Raw genomic sequence first — 13,793 nt, 5'->3', positions numbered from 1 at the left:
CTTTATCTTGAAGTTTTCTTCCAAGTGAAATGAGTTTCAATTTACTAAGCCCGGTTTGAATTGCAGAAATTTTCTGGACAATTTTTTAAAATAAAAACTTTTCAAAAGTTTCTTGCTTTTCCATTATTTAATTTCACATAAAAAAAAGTAACTTAAACCACCTTACTTCAATTTTTATCCATAGAGGCCTATTAATAATAACAACCCTGTAAAAAGCAACAGCCATATCATTTCCTTCTAAAATGTGGAAACAAAAAAAATTCCTTAGAAAATAATTTCCCCAAGAAATGTTTTTTCTTGAAATCTAAACAGGGCCCAAGTCCTTTTCGAAATATGTTTTCCTCTGATTTCTAGGCAAATTATGACCCTACTATACCTTTGTTGGGACCTGGGTAGAACTCACCCTTAAAAGCTAGCCGTTAAGGGGAGGATGCCCATTTCCTTATAAGCCCATCCACCCCAACAATCTTCCCCTTCACGTGGAAGCAACATGCACAATCTCGCCTCTCCACGTGTAGGCAACGTGGGAACTACAAGATCTTCTCCGAGGAAATTTCACCATCCTCCAAGGCATACCAGGGTTAGCGAGATCTTCCCCGAGGGACCTTTCCCCCCTCAGAGGCACGCGCCGGGGTAACCATGCCGGCACCCCCTGTCGCTAATACCACTTGTTGAGACCCGCGTAGAACTCACCCTTAAAGCTAGCCGTTAAGGGGAGGGTGCCTATTCCCTTCTAAGCCCATCATCATCAATTCACTTAATCAGTGTAGGATATTTGCTTTTAGGTCGAACCCCCAACAACCTTGATTTTTTTCCAGGCTCTTTTTCTTTTTAAAATAAAATGGGCGTAAAACAAATTTTACGCCCACTATCCACTTCAAAATTACCTAAAGAAACAAAGGCTAATTGCTTTCCTAACTTTCAAACGGGGCATAAAATCTCTATTTTGGTTGCATGTATTTAACTCGGAGAGTAGTAGTATTAGCAGTCAGTAGGGAGGAGATGAGCTTTGGATTTACCTGGAACTTTATCTTGTTAAATAGTGCTAAGTAGCAAGGTTTTTAAATTTTGGCTGGATTTCGGTCAAGACCGAAACCGAAATGGCCGAAATTCAAAATTGGCGAAATGTACCAAACTTCGGACTAAATTTTTGGAAAAATATTAATTTTTTAATCCTTTACCTAATTTCGGCCCAAAAAACTGAAATTTCAATCCCGTTACCAAATCTCGGCCGAAATTTCAGGATTTTGGCTGAAATTTCAATTTCGATGGGGACCAAAATTGACCCCGAAACCGAAATTTAAAACCTTGCCAAGTAGTGTTTGGTCAGCAAACTCGTAGAGTAGTGGCAGGGAGTGTCAGTAGTAATATAGAGGGAGAAGAGATAGAGAGAGATCACATAGAAAGGGGGAAAGAATGAAAAATCATCATTCCCGTAGAAATCGAAGCAAAATTCCATCTATTTGTGGTTTCAGGCTTGAATTTCTTTGGGAGAAGACAAGGGTGACACATCAGCAGACATGAAATGATTAAGCAGGAGACACCCCAGGTAGTCTCCAGGGATTTCAATGCCTATATTGGTAGAGAATGGTAGCCAAAGAAGGAGTTGGGACATAAGTGCCAAAAATGAGTTTGAGTCCCAAAAATTAAATGTAATTTTGAATTGAAAAATCAATAGTGGACTCAATCAATTCTCAAAATCCAAAACAAAAAAAAAGAGGATCAGGACAATCTTGTTATGATAGTGGGAGGAGCTCACTTGCTTTATTGTTTTTAAACAGCTATCAAATCATAAATACGGCCAATCATATTAGTGTAAAACAAAGAGAGTAGCCCTTGAAAATGATTGGGGCCACCATCTCCTTTTTGTCAGAATGACAAAATGTATGCCATATCATGCACGAAAAACTCATATATGTCCATAATCTTAATAAGTTAAGTAAAATTTATGCAGCAACCTTTTTCCCACATATGAACATGGTCGGTGAATCAGTAGGTCCATGCGTCACCTCATGTCATGTCAAAGCCGTCCTACCTATTATAGAGTGAACCTATCTATCCTCTCTATGCCCATTATTTGCACAAAGGATTTGATATTGGGCCTACCATAATTTTATAATGCCATTAACTCACTCTGTTCTATACTTTTTGGAGTTTTCATATGGTCTGAAGGCCCACTCCATGGGATGATCCAAACCGCCCGTAAGTTAGTATGTCATGCCAAAAAATCATTTCATAAGATGATCCTACCCTCCGATCTATAGAAGTTTCCATGTAGATCAGACGGTTAGGATCATCCTATCAAAATGATTTTGGGCACAACCTATTTTCGTTGTGGCGTCCCATGGAGTGGGCCATACTGTACTTTTGACAAATACGGCCACACACCATACGAAATCTCACAAAAAAAAATTTATTGAATCTTTAGATTTTTTTTTACATGGTGAGTATTGAGTACTCTCGTAAAATCCAGTATTTTTTCGAACAGTACAGTGGCCTCACTTTAAAGGATGATCCAAACCGTTCATTTTTGGAGCATAAGAACCTTTTTTTAGAAGGTGGGGAGTATACAAAACTTGTGGTGAGAACTGAGAAGTGCTGCGTAATTTCATCCACTTGGCTTTGTGAATTGTGACGAAAAAATAGGGTGTGGCCACGTCTAAAAAACAAAATAAACGTGGACCCACCTTTCAGCATCAACTAGCCGACCATCTATAACTTCTCCCTTCTCATAAAGTAATCTCTCTCTCTCTCTCTCACTCTCTCTCTCTCAAAAGACGATTGATTGAGAACTGAAGCTCGGGTCTCGAATTCTACCTTCGATATCTTTAAAAGAGTGGATAATTGAAGCCTATAACATTACAGGTAAGTAAATTCACATGTTTATTTCCTAGCTATAATCCACGAAAACTCTCAGGAACAACAAATTTTATTTTATTTTTTCTTTATCCTGAAGAAAGCTGCTGATTATGTATGGATTTTCTTATTCCGTGTTTTCTCTATTTGGATCTTTGAATTTCCACACAAGGATAGGCATACCCATCTGAATAATTGCTTGCGGATTGTTTTAGTTGCTGAGAAAACTGGGGTTTCTATTCATATCCGCATGCGTTTTGGGGGCTTCTCAGCCTTCTCTTCACGGTGTGATGTTTTGTTGGGCTTGAACCGAAGAACGGAAAATTCTCTGGAGGGCGATCGAATTGAGGGTAATTTGGTCATTCAGATACTGTAAATTTCCACACAAATCTCCGTCCAAATCGGAGTAGATTTTTCAACTTCCAAGACAAGATATTTTTCATTTGAAACTTTCTATCTTTGCCGTCGTTTAGAAAAGGCAGATTTTTTTATTTTTTTTTCACTTCCAATTTCCAAGTTTTCGAATAAGACGAGGCATCTTCTTCTTGAAAAGGTTGCGTATTAGGCAGGCCGATCGTCCTCTTGGAAGCCCACAAAAGATACTGTGGGGCCCACCCACATTATTGTGTGATCTGAACCCTTCATTCAACGGACCTCTACGACGGACGGTAGGATGATCCTAACCTTCTGATTTATTGAGTTATAAAATTTAAAATTATATGACATAATCCACCGTGTATTTCCGTGGATTAGGCACATTCCTGTGGGCGTGCGTGTATTTTGTGGAGGTTTCATTTCTTTTATTTTTTTAAAACTATCTGAGCCGTCCATTTTAAACGAAATATATCTGAGAGTTAAGATCATCGAGAAGATTTTGCTATATGTTTTGTCATGTTTTTTTAGTAAAAGACGGTGCCCATCGCTTTCTCGAATCTAACAGCATCCAAGTCTTTAATAAAAGAGAAAAACAACTTGGCAATAGCAACTGTAGTGCATAATAAATGGGATTTTTGTCGCCATTGAATGATCCAAACCGTCCATTTGTTGGGCCACAAATCAGGTCCATAGGATGATCCTAACCGTCCGATCTATTGCAGGTAAGGTCAGCACCTAAACGAACTATGACAACCCACCACCAATCGGACTCAGTAACCTCCTCCCCGAGATCGGACCACCCACCCGTCCCCTCTCACAAGTGGCACGACAGTCTCCAGCCACGTGTCCGATTCATGTGCAGTTTTGGAGGCCGAATCCTTCCCCGGCCCAAAGACAACCAGCTCCGCTACGTGGGCGGCGAAACACGAATCGTAGCCGTCCATCGCTCCACGACCTTTTCCGCCCTCCTCTCAAAGCTCTCCAAACTCTCCGCCACTACCGAAGACATCACCACCGTCAAATACCAACTCCCAAACGAAGAACTTGACGCCCTCATATCCGTCACCACTGACGAAGACGTCGAAAATATGATAGAAGAATACGATCGTTTATTGACACAGGAAGGTGTCAACATTAAGACGGCCCGGCTCCGTCTTTTTCTCTTCCCGCTCGGCTCCGGCTCCGGCTCACGCGCCACCAGCATTAGCTCCCTCCTTGATGGCTCATCCAAGCGCGAGCACTGGTTTCTCGACGCCCTCAATGGCGGTGGCTCGGCTTCGCTGGAGCGCGGCCGCTCTGAGGTCTCCTCCATAGTTTCTGAAATGCCAGATTACCTCTTTGGTCTGGATAACTCTGAAGACCCGAAAACGAAAACCCGGTTCGCAGAGAACGTGTCTGTAGCTTCCGATCCCGGCTCGCCCTTTCCGACTCAGGCAATGCCATCACCGTACTGCTCCGTCTCTTCGGCTACCGTCGCGGAAGGGACTAAAGAGGATCGGATTGAAGTTGAAGCAGTGGCGATGGGCTATCCCGGTAATCCAACGTGGCATTACGTGCCGGAATCTCACATGCAGGTCCCGCCCGTACAGCCGGTGCCGGTTTACTACATGCAGGCGGCAGGTAACGTACCGGTCCGACAGGTTCCGTTGCCTATGCCGTACGTCCAGCGGGTCCCGCAGCTACCGGCTCAGATGTTCCAGCAGCAGGTTGTTCCGGTGGGTCAAAATAACGGAGTCAGTGTTGGACAGATGTACGCATCACCGATTGAGATGAAACCGGTTCAGGGCGGTGAATCGTACGATTATCAGACGGGTGTTATCTCCGACGGGTTGACTCAGCAGGTGTATTACGGGCCCAGAAATCCTGTGTGAGTTACACACTTGATATCGTTTCGCTTGGTTGTTGCAAGTCGTAACTCTGTTATTTGTAACTTATATTTCATTATTGTTGTTTTGTTTTAATATGTATAGGTTTATTTTGGATTACGACAGTTCTCAAGATGATCAAGGGGGAGATTTGGACAATTTTTAGGTGAATTAATAATATGAGAGGCATTCTCTGTGAGAAGCAAATGACACTCAGTCTCACTGCATGCTAAAACGACGATACCCATTTTTATAATCGCACTCTCTTTGATATTAGTAAAGGGAATTTGCTAGGGACCATCGCCTAAGGCATTTCAAGGGCGGGCTTTTGCATGAGAGATAACTGATGGTGAGCCCTGTGACTGATTATTGGACTCAAAATTAATGTAATTTGAGTCCAATACAGTACTGATGTTGGCACTACCCTGTTTTGATAATTACACTAACTTAGGGGAGTGATAAATCGACCCCCATATATTTTAAATCAACCCCTTTTAACAGAAAACGTTAGGGCGTGTGCGTTGTACGCTTGAAAACTTTACTCGCACGTTTTACGTTAAAAAGGAGTCAATTTAAGATATAGGGGGGGGGGGGGGGGTCGATTTATCACTGCCCTAACTCATATTGTTTTTTATTATTTAAACAGCAGTCAAAGGTTATTACAGTTCCCAAAAGCTCTCTCACAAGTCGATTAAAAGAGAAAAGAAGAGCTGAGTTTGTGCAACTATTAAAACATGTAGTGGCAATATCAGTAGCCTGTTTATATAACAACTCTTAACCATCAACCAGTGACACGACATGGGGGTCTTAATTTCTGCAAGGATTGCTTACTCCACTTCTACGCAAGTGTACACCAAACTGTTAGAAAAACTGAAATACATTCCCCTTATAAAAGGGCAATAACATAGCTTAAAGAGAAAATTCGGTAGTACCAAATGTGAAATGGTCCGCAGGGTGAAACCCACCCGCCACAAAAAGTTCGCAATGGGTGAAAGTTAGACCCCATCCAATCCGAAGTGGGCCCTATTTGGTCAACCACATTCTGTGAGACCCAATTCACACCAATACACATCGCTGTTAGATCTGATTAGATGGTGAAAACAAATGAAAATCCACGATTGTAGACTTTCATCATTGGAATGGAGTTTAACAGAGGACATTTCCCTTGTAGAATAACTCTGGGAAAGACCCGTGACTGTGAGCATCTAAACGTTAAAAAAAAGGTAAATCATCAGTTTGTGAAAGATCGAATCTCCGATTTGAGTTCTTATCACAGCTTACAATTCCATGTTCGGATGATTTAACCATGTAATACAAGGATATATGCATCGAGGGTAAAAAAAACATGAGAAGGTTCATTGGGGAACACTTCTGATATAAATCAAATCATTCAGCCAAATTTGGGTATCTGGAGAATGATTTCAAGGAGGATTTATGCCCACCATGGATCTTCGCCTGTTCTGAAATCTGTTTCAACCCATGGAACAAACAGTACTTTCCCCTCATCGATGTCTGCATGCGCCAATGCTAAGGACTGTCCCATGCAAAAAACCAACTCAATTAATACAGAAATGGTCATCCAATGAGTAATGAGAATAAAAAAGGAGGAACGAAGGAAACACATTATCAGTAAATAGATAGCATGTAACAATCGTAAGTGGGGGCCTCTGGCTAGGTATGGGAGTAGGTGAGACCTAGCCTGGTTTGGGACAAGTTTAAATGGGCCTAGCCTAACCTGTTGCTTAATGTGTTCTGCAGTCCTGGCCTCCTGGGGCTTTTGGCGTATTGGTTAAGCACCTAACATTTGGTATTATAGCACAAAGAGGACTGTGGAAAGAGCTATCTCGTAAAAAAGCCGGAGTGAAAAAGGTCAAAGTGAAGTTACCAGGTGGTGAACTACCACAGAAAGCGCGACATGTGAAAAGGATTGTCTGGCCAGAGTGAAAGCCACCATAGAGTGGGCAGCCGTGGACGACGAATGTAGAAGCATGGTGAAATGTTATGGTTAGGGATGCAAGTTTGGCCCTGTCAGCCCTGACCCGCCCTGAGCCCGAACAGGGTCAGGGCTGGATTTTCTAACCCTGAGGGCGGGTCAGGGTTCATTTTTTTTTACCCTGACTCAGGTCAGGCAGGTTTTGGGTTAATGCCTCGGGTACCCTGACCCGGCCCAACCCTAAGTTTTCTATTATAGAATTGAACCATCTGTGCATGTTTCTTTTGCTAATGTTTTCTATTATCTTGGATTGATGTTTCTTTAGATTATTATTATTAATTGTCTCTGTTGCCCGCATGTTGCTAAATTCATATTGTCTTATTTTGTTCCCTTTCTCTGTTTATTGATCATTTTGTTCCATATGATGGTTGCTTTATTTTGGGCACTCTTAACAGGTATTTGCACTAGGGTCAATTAGGGCCTGCCCGGCCTTGCCCAATCAGGGCCAATCAGGGCGGGCCAGGGCCAGCACAATACCCTGTAGGGCGGGGGTAATGGGTTAAGGTTTTCCAGCCCTGCAGGTCAGGGCCGAGATAATGGGATCCAGGGTTGGGCTAGGGTTTTGAAAAACCCGACCCAACCCGACCCTGTTGCAGCCCTAGTTATGGTCCTAAGTGGGACCTGCCTAGGTAAGACCCAGCTTGGTATGGGACAAGTTTAAAAGGCCTAGCCTAATGCACTCCATCAGTCCTGGGGCTTTTGGCGAATTGGTTAGGTACCTAACATAACAGCTATGCAGAACTTTCAGAAATCGATTGAACTCTCGAGAAATCAAATACTGAGTTTTGAAATGGAGAGTACAATTCTGCTCATGAAATAACAGAAATTTCCTTCCAGTTAGAAAAATAAGGTGTCCAATTTCGTGTCTGATGCAATTTCTCTAATTACAAGAATTTAAGGGTACAATACACTCACAGGGCTTCAGAAGTGGCAAACTTTCACAGTTCAGTATCATTTTCCAAACACCCAGCATTCCTCTAAGGCTGGACTTCAAAGTCTAACAGTTCAATAATTATTTTAGAAAGAAGAAAAAATGGGTTTTCTATTAAACTTGGTATGGTCCTACTGCTACTCTAGGGAGTTTTGGATATTTTTAGATATTTGATGTTTGGATGGATGTTCATCTTGTGAGCACCCAAAGTTACTGAACTCGTCAAAAAAAAAAAAAAAAACGTATTGTTCATTCCAAGAATTAATTTTTCAGATAATATTTAACGAGGATTGGGGTTGTGTCACACTGTCACTAGGATGCAAGCAAACAAATGAACAATTAAAGACATTAACTAACTTTAAAAAAGAGAGGGTAATGGTGCTCCTTACCAGAGGTGCAGGTCCTCTCACAACCATGCCTTGGTTGTTGTACTGGGATCCATGGCAAGGACAGATAAATTTCTTTTCTGCCGTATTCCATGGCACAACACACCCAAGGTGTGTGCAGACGGCATTGATGCCGTAGGTTGCAAGAGTTTTGTCCATCTCCACGACAAGATAGGTAGGATCTCCCTGTGAGATGTAAGCAAGTTCAATAGCCTTCTCAGAATAATCCATTAAGAATGAAATCAAACATTTATGGCTAAGGACCTGTTAGTTTCGGTTTTGAGAGCCGATTGTGAGTCCAAAACTGATTATTGGTCTCAAAATTAAGGCCTGGCTTGTTTTCGGTTTTGAGAAGTGATTGTGAGTCCAAAACTGATTATTGAACTCAAATTTATGTTTAGGCTCTGTTCGTTTAAGATTATGACAGCATTGTGAATCCAAAACCAATTATTGGACTAAAAAATGAACATAAATTTGAGTCCAATAATTGGTTTTGGGCTCACAATCGGTTGCAATAAACTCAAAAGAACAGGGCCTTAGTTTTGAGTCCAATAATCAGTTTTGGATTCACAATCGGTTCGCAATATCCAAACAAACGGGGCCAACACTTGTGTGGGCAGCCTACTGGATTTGGGCTAGATTACAAGTTTACATACAAGCCGTACCCATAATCCAATTACATGGCAAATCCAAACTAGCCAAAAGTTCCGAATCTCAAGACTTCAAAGAACAATAACAGAGTATCTGGGTGTATTGAAAATCTCCTTCTAAAGAAAGAAATATTTTGAAGAAATATCAACTTCTTATCAAGCCAGCCAGGAAACAAGTGAAACCAACAGGCAAGAAAACAAAATGCCACGTTGGATACAAGGCCCCTCCTATAATTAAGATCCACTCGTAATATCATGGTAAGTGAGCAATGATTCTCCATAATTAAGATCCACTGGTAACATAATGAGAAAGGATGTCTGGTGATGGAAATTGATACAAACATAAGGGAGAAAGAAACAGACACTGTGGAATTCGCATACATAGTTGTTCATAACTTATCCTATTGATGTAAGCAGCATGCACACAGGAAAATCGGAACAACACACTGTGCGTGTTTCTATTCTAATAATTTTCTTGGATAAACCTCCATAACAAGGTAAGAAATTTTTCCTGCTTGAGGAAAACACTATTAAGTTGGAAGACAGTACCCTTCGAATACGAAACAGTGTCGCCAGATCAGTGCTTACTGTTAGACCAAAAGGGATCGTGTAAGTTTTTACTGAAAGAAGTTTGCAAGGACCAGACTAAAGATGGCCGATTTTTTTTCGAAAGGAGAGAGTCTGTGTGCGGACGTGTTTCATAGTCATTGGTTACCCGTCTATGCCATGTGAAGTCAGAATCTCATAGGGAGTCATGTTGGGATAGCATTTTCTCCATGCTTAACCGTGCAGGTATTTATCTCAGTTCTTTTTCACGGAATTTTTAACCAGTTCTCTTGCAGACAGATCTTTCAACTGATATCATTCTTATCAAACTAAAGAATTCAACAATCCATTCAAAACACTTTCGCATGTCTAAAAAAAATATGTATTATTATCACCAAGCTCAATCACGCGATTTCGATTACTCGGCGTTTGTTGTTTTTTTGGTGAACAATCCAAAACTTTGTAGGGAGGGGTAAGAAAAAAGAAAGGCTCATGTCTGAAACTACTTGGAGAACTCAATGATCCTGAACAAAAAATGAATTATGCATTATAGTAAGAGCCAGAATTTAAGAGTAACAATTTTATTAATTGTCATTGGTTTCTAAAATCGTGCAAAAATATATGGTATAAACCAGCCTTACCTTTAACCCTTGAGTAAGGGTTCTATCGCCAGGTCCATGGGTCTTGAGCCACTCAGATGCAATGACATCGTTTCCTAGGGCATCCTTTGCTAAGGTTCCACCGCCACCACCTCCTGAGCTGTTTTAGATTTTGAGTAGATAAATAGTAAGAAATAGATTCTTTAAGAATAAAAGATGGAAATAGGAAGCAGAGAGAAAATTTATGAGTAATGGATAAGAATTTTGAAATGAGATATAATAAATTACCTGAAAATAGTAAAATACTTAAAACTCAACTCTAGTTCACTTTAACAATCTCAATCAGTCCTTCACTCACTAAATCTCTTAATTTAGATATATCCTACATCAACATATTGAACTCTGTCCTTGTCATCTACAGGTTGTTATATAGTGGTGAACTGGTTTCATTTTGACTATATATTCCTGAATGATAACGTCCACCTATTTTAAGTGAAGAGATGTGGGCCCTTATTTTAAGAGTGAAAATCAAGTGAGTTGATAATGTGCATCTTACATAAGCTAGGCTTATTTTAGCGAAAAGAAAATAGGAGAAGAATGAAGATTTTATGGAATGCACAAAGAAAAGCTAAAAGGAGTTCATGAGGGTGGGTTCTGAAGCTCTATGATATGAAGGAACATGATATGAAGAAGACAGGAATGGATAAAGGGAAACTTGAAGAGGAAAAATCTCGATTATAAAAATGAAGCTAGAAGATAAGAAGAAATGTATGAAAAGAAGAAGAAAAGTGTAGCGATGAAGAGAACAAGAAGAAAGATAGCTGAGTGCCTTGTTTTGATGATGGAGAGGAGAGGATCATGTCAATCTTGATTGTCCCGCTTTGATACCATGTAAAGAATAGCTATAATCCAATTCATATGTGAGTTAGAGAAAAGAGAAGAATAGACGAGTCTTAACTCAGTTCATTCATCTTAATAACAAGTACAAAAAAAGGGCAGCCCAGTGGACGAGGCTCCCGCCATTGCGGGGTCTGGGAAGGGCTAGATGTACGCAGCCTTACCCCTGCTTTGCAGAGAGGCTGTTTTCGTGACTCGAACCCGTAACAACCAGGTCATAACACCAAGGCCCACCCTCTTTTAATTAGCTTGAGTACACAATAGTCAAAAGATCAAAATATCTCTGCCTGGATGACAGACTTCTAAGGAGAATACATGAATGAACAGATAGGCAGTTGTACATAAATATATATAGAATTTTTCTCCGTACATGCGTGCATACGCATTGAATCATAGTGTAACATTTATCCATGGATAACATTTTTATCCGATGTTGCAAATGCTAGCTCCCATCTACCAAAGGTACATACACATGTACTGATATGCATACATATTCATACAGAAACACAGAAATTATGACTTGAAATTAAGGTCAGTGCACCGTGGGAAGAAATTCACAACCATGCATCTTATTTTTGCACAAAATGTCAAGACATCCTGAATTATAGATCACTAAAAATAACACAAATTTGGTCGAATATTTCCCTAAACTAATTAATCACAGTGTGGTTTCATTAAGTGGTGCACTTCAAGAGTAAAAAGAAAGGAACCAATCAAGATTCTATGAATAAAACAAAAGCATTAGGATAAAGAAAAAAGAAAAGAACCAATCAAGATTCTATCCATAAAACAAATGCATTAGGATTAAAAAAGAAAGAAAAGAACCAATCAAGATTCTATCCATAAAACAAATGCATTAAGATCATAACAATTGACAAACATATAGGTGTTTTATGTGAGTAACCCAAGTTCATTCCATGAAATTTCAAGAAAACCGGAAACCCAAAACGAGCAAAGCAATAAAATAAATAAATAAATTGAATAGAGAAAAGGAAAGAAAAAATTACCCAGGAGGAACAAAGAAGCTGCCATATGGAACCAACATGCCGGCGGTAGGTAGAGAGAGGGCACCCAAGAGAAGCAAATTCATGAGCTGCCGCTTACCCATGTCCGGCACGCGATCCGCCGGAATACTCGTCGCCTGGCACGCAATTCGGACCCACTTCTTCTTCCCCAACAAGTGGGTCTTGGTGGGCTTAAACACAAGGGCTTGACAAGGAGAGAAAATCCCATTCTTGCTAGAGCAAAGCTGCAACAATAGGAGTATGCAGTTTCAAAAACGTTGTAGTACTTCAATTTTCAAATTTAGTTATGATGAAGAGGAGTGTGTGTTATTAGTTATTACCTGTGAAGGAGTGGAAGTGGATAAAGTAGTAGCAGCCATGGTGGAGATTTTTTCAGCTGGACAGGAGATGGTTTGTATTTGGGATGTAATATGAAGGAGGGATAGAGAAGTGGGGTGTGTGGATGAAGCAGCGTTCGATGGATAATGCACGGGCATAGAAGGCCACATGTTAGATATCATCCAATTTTTAATTTGGTAGCTCGCGGGAGTTCCAAAGGTTGTTGTTCTTCACTTCTTCCTATGCTACATACGTAATCGTGTTTGTTTTAAAATGTACGGTGAGCAGAAGAGGTTTTAAAATGTACGCACTACGCACTATAGATATAGGCTGGAAATTGCACTGCTAATTGGACAATCGATTGCACGTAAATGAATCATTTAACTGTAATATCAAATAATATTTAGGCCCCGTTTGGATAGGAAGAAATATATTTCTCATGGAACACTTTTTCCAAGAAAAATTCCTTCATCACCACCGATTAGATGGAAATGATATGGTTATGCCCTATTTGGAGGGACACCATTATATAAATTGAAGGTCCCGAACTGTGTTGCTTCACGTTACTTCTTTTCATTTGTAATCAAACAACAGAAATGTAAGAAATTTTGTAAAAACAAAAATCTTTTCAAGAACTCGTGGATATTATAACTCAATGCACAAGTTTCATATCTTAAATAAGCATTTTTCATCATGCTAATTTCAAAGTAAATTTCTACATCAAATTTTAGGCTTATTTTTTCTCAGGAAAAGACTATTGAGATAATTCTTTCGATGCAAAATGGGCATAAAATTTGTTTTACATCCATTTTATGTTCAAAGAAACAGATCCTAAAATGATCCGTGTAATTTATACGAAAATATACCCGAGAATCGTGAGGACCAATCTATCTAGGGAGAGATCTAATAAATTTAAGATTGCTGCACCTGAGTCCCAATGGCCATCAAAGCCTGGAAGACTGAAAACAGGATTAGCCATTGTAAGCGTGCTCACTATAGAATAGTGCGTCCGGCTTTTCTTAATTCAAATCATCCATTTGGTATGCTTTTCTTTAAATCTCCTAAAAAACACGGCAACACAGAGAGACACACACACACACTATCAATTTAGAAAAGGAAAAGATATACCTGTAGAGCTTCTTCATACGCATACAGATCTCTGTTCATACCTTCATGTCTAAAAGACACTTCATATTGTGTGTGAAAATTCTAATTTCTACTCCCCATTCTGAGCTGTAAGAATTCAAACTATTGGATACTGCAGAATTTAATGTTGGGCAACATTTTCATGTTCTCTTTACTGGGATCTGCACCCCATGATCAGCGCCCTTGCAGGCAGCAAAATGTTGCGA

At 40.1% G+C, this 13,793-nt stretch overlaps 2 protein-coding genes across 6 annotated transcripts; one reads left to right on the top strand and one right to left on the bottom strand.

Moving 5' to 3' along the window:
* Positions 1-2,719: 2,719 nt before the first annotated feature.
* LOC143892995 (uncharacterized) lies at positions 2,720-5,303 on the top strand. Of its 5 annotated transcripts, none has more exons than XM_077397917.1 (4): positions 2,737-2,865; positions 3,072-3,524; positions 3,954-5,098; positions 5,202-5,303. In XM_077397917.1, exons 3-4 carry the CDS (start codon positions 3,978-3,980, stop codon positions 5,260-5,262), a joined length of 1,182 nt encoding a protein of 393 aa, XP_077254032.1. In that variant the 5' UTR covers positions 2,737-2,865; positions 3,072-3,524; positions 3,954-3,977; the 3' UTR covers positions 5,263-5,303. The 5 variants fall into 5 exon arrangements, with proteins under 5 accessions (XP_077254033.1, XP_077254032.1, XP_077254034.1 ...); XM_077397919.1 differs by lacking the exon at positions 2,737-2,865 and having other exon boundaries at positions 2,872-3,206; positions 3,410-3,524; XM_077397918.1 differs by lacking the exon at positions 3,072-3,524 and having other exon boundaries at positions 2,720-2,865.
* Positions 5,304-6,308: 1,005 nt separating this feature from the next.
* On the bottom strand, positions 6,309-12,600 carry LOC143892994 (cytochrome b6-f complex iron-sulfur subunit 1, chloroplastic-like). Its single transcript, XM_077397915.1, has 5 exons — positions 12,444-12,600; positions 12,106-12,347; positions 10,244-10,361; positions 8,410-8,592; positions 6,309-6,630 (listed from the first exon to the last, which is right to left on the bottom strand). Exons 1-5 carry the CDS (start codon positions 12,597-12,599, stop codon positions 6,529-6,531), a joined length of 801 nt encoding a protein of 266 aa, XP_077254030.1. The 5' UTR covers position 12,600; the 3' UTR covers positions 6,309-6,528.
* Between the last annotated feature and the right edge of the window lie 1,193 nt (positions 12,601-13,793).

Source organism: Tasmannia lanceolata, unplaced genomic scaffold (genome assembly GCF_043159265.1).
Source record: "Tasmannia lanceolata isolate RefF3 unplaced genomic scaffold, GAP_Taslan_0.1 ptg000015l, whole genome shotgun sequence".
Classification (NCBI taxonomy): Eukaryota; Viridiplantae; Streptophyta; class Magnoliopsida; order Canellales; family Winteraceae; genus Tasmannia; species Tasmannia lanceolata.
This window is presented reverse-complemented; position numbering and strand designations above follow the sequence as displayed.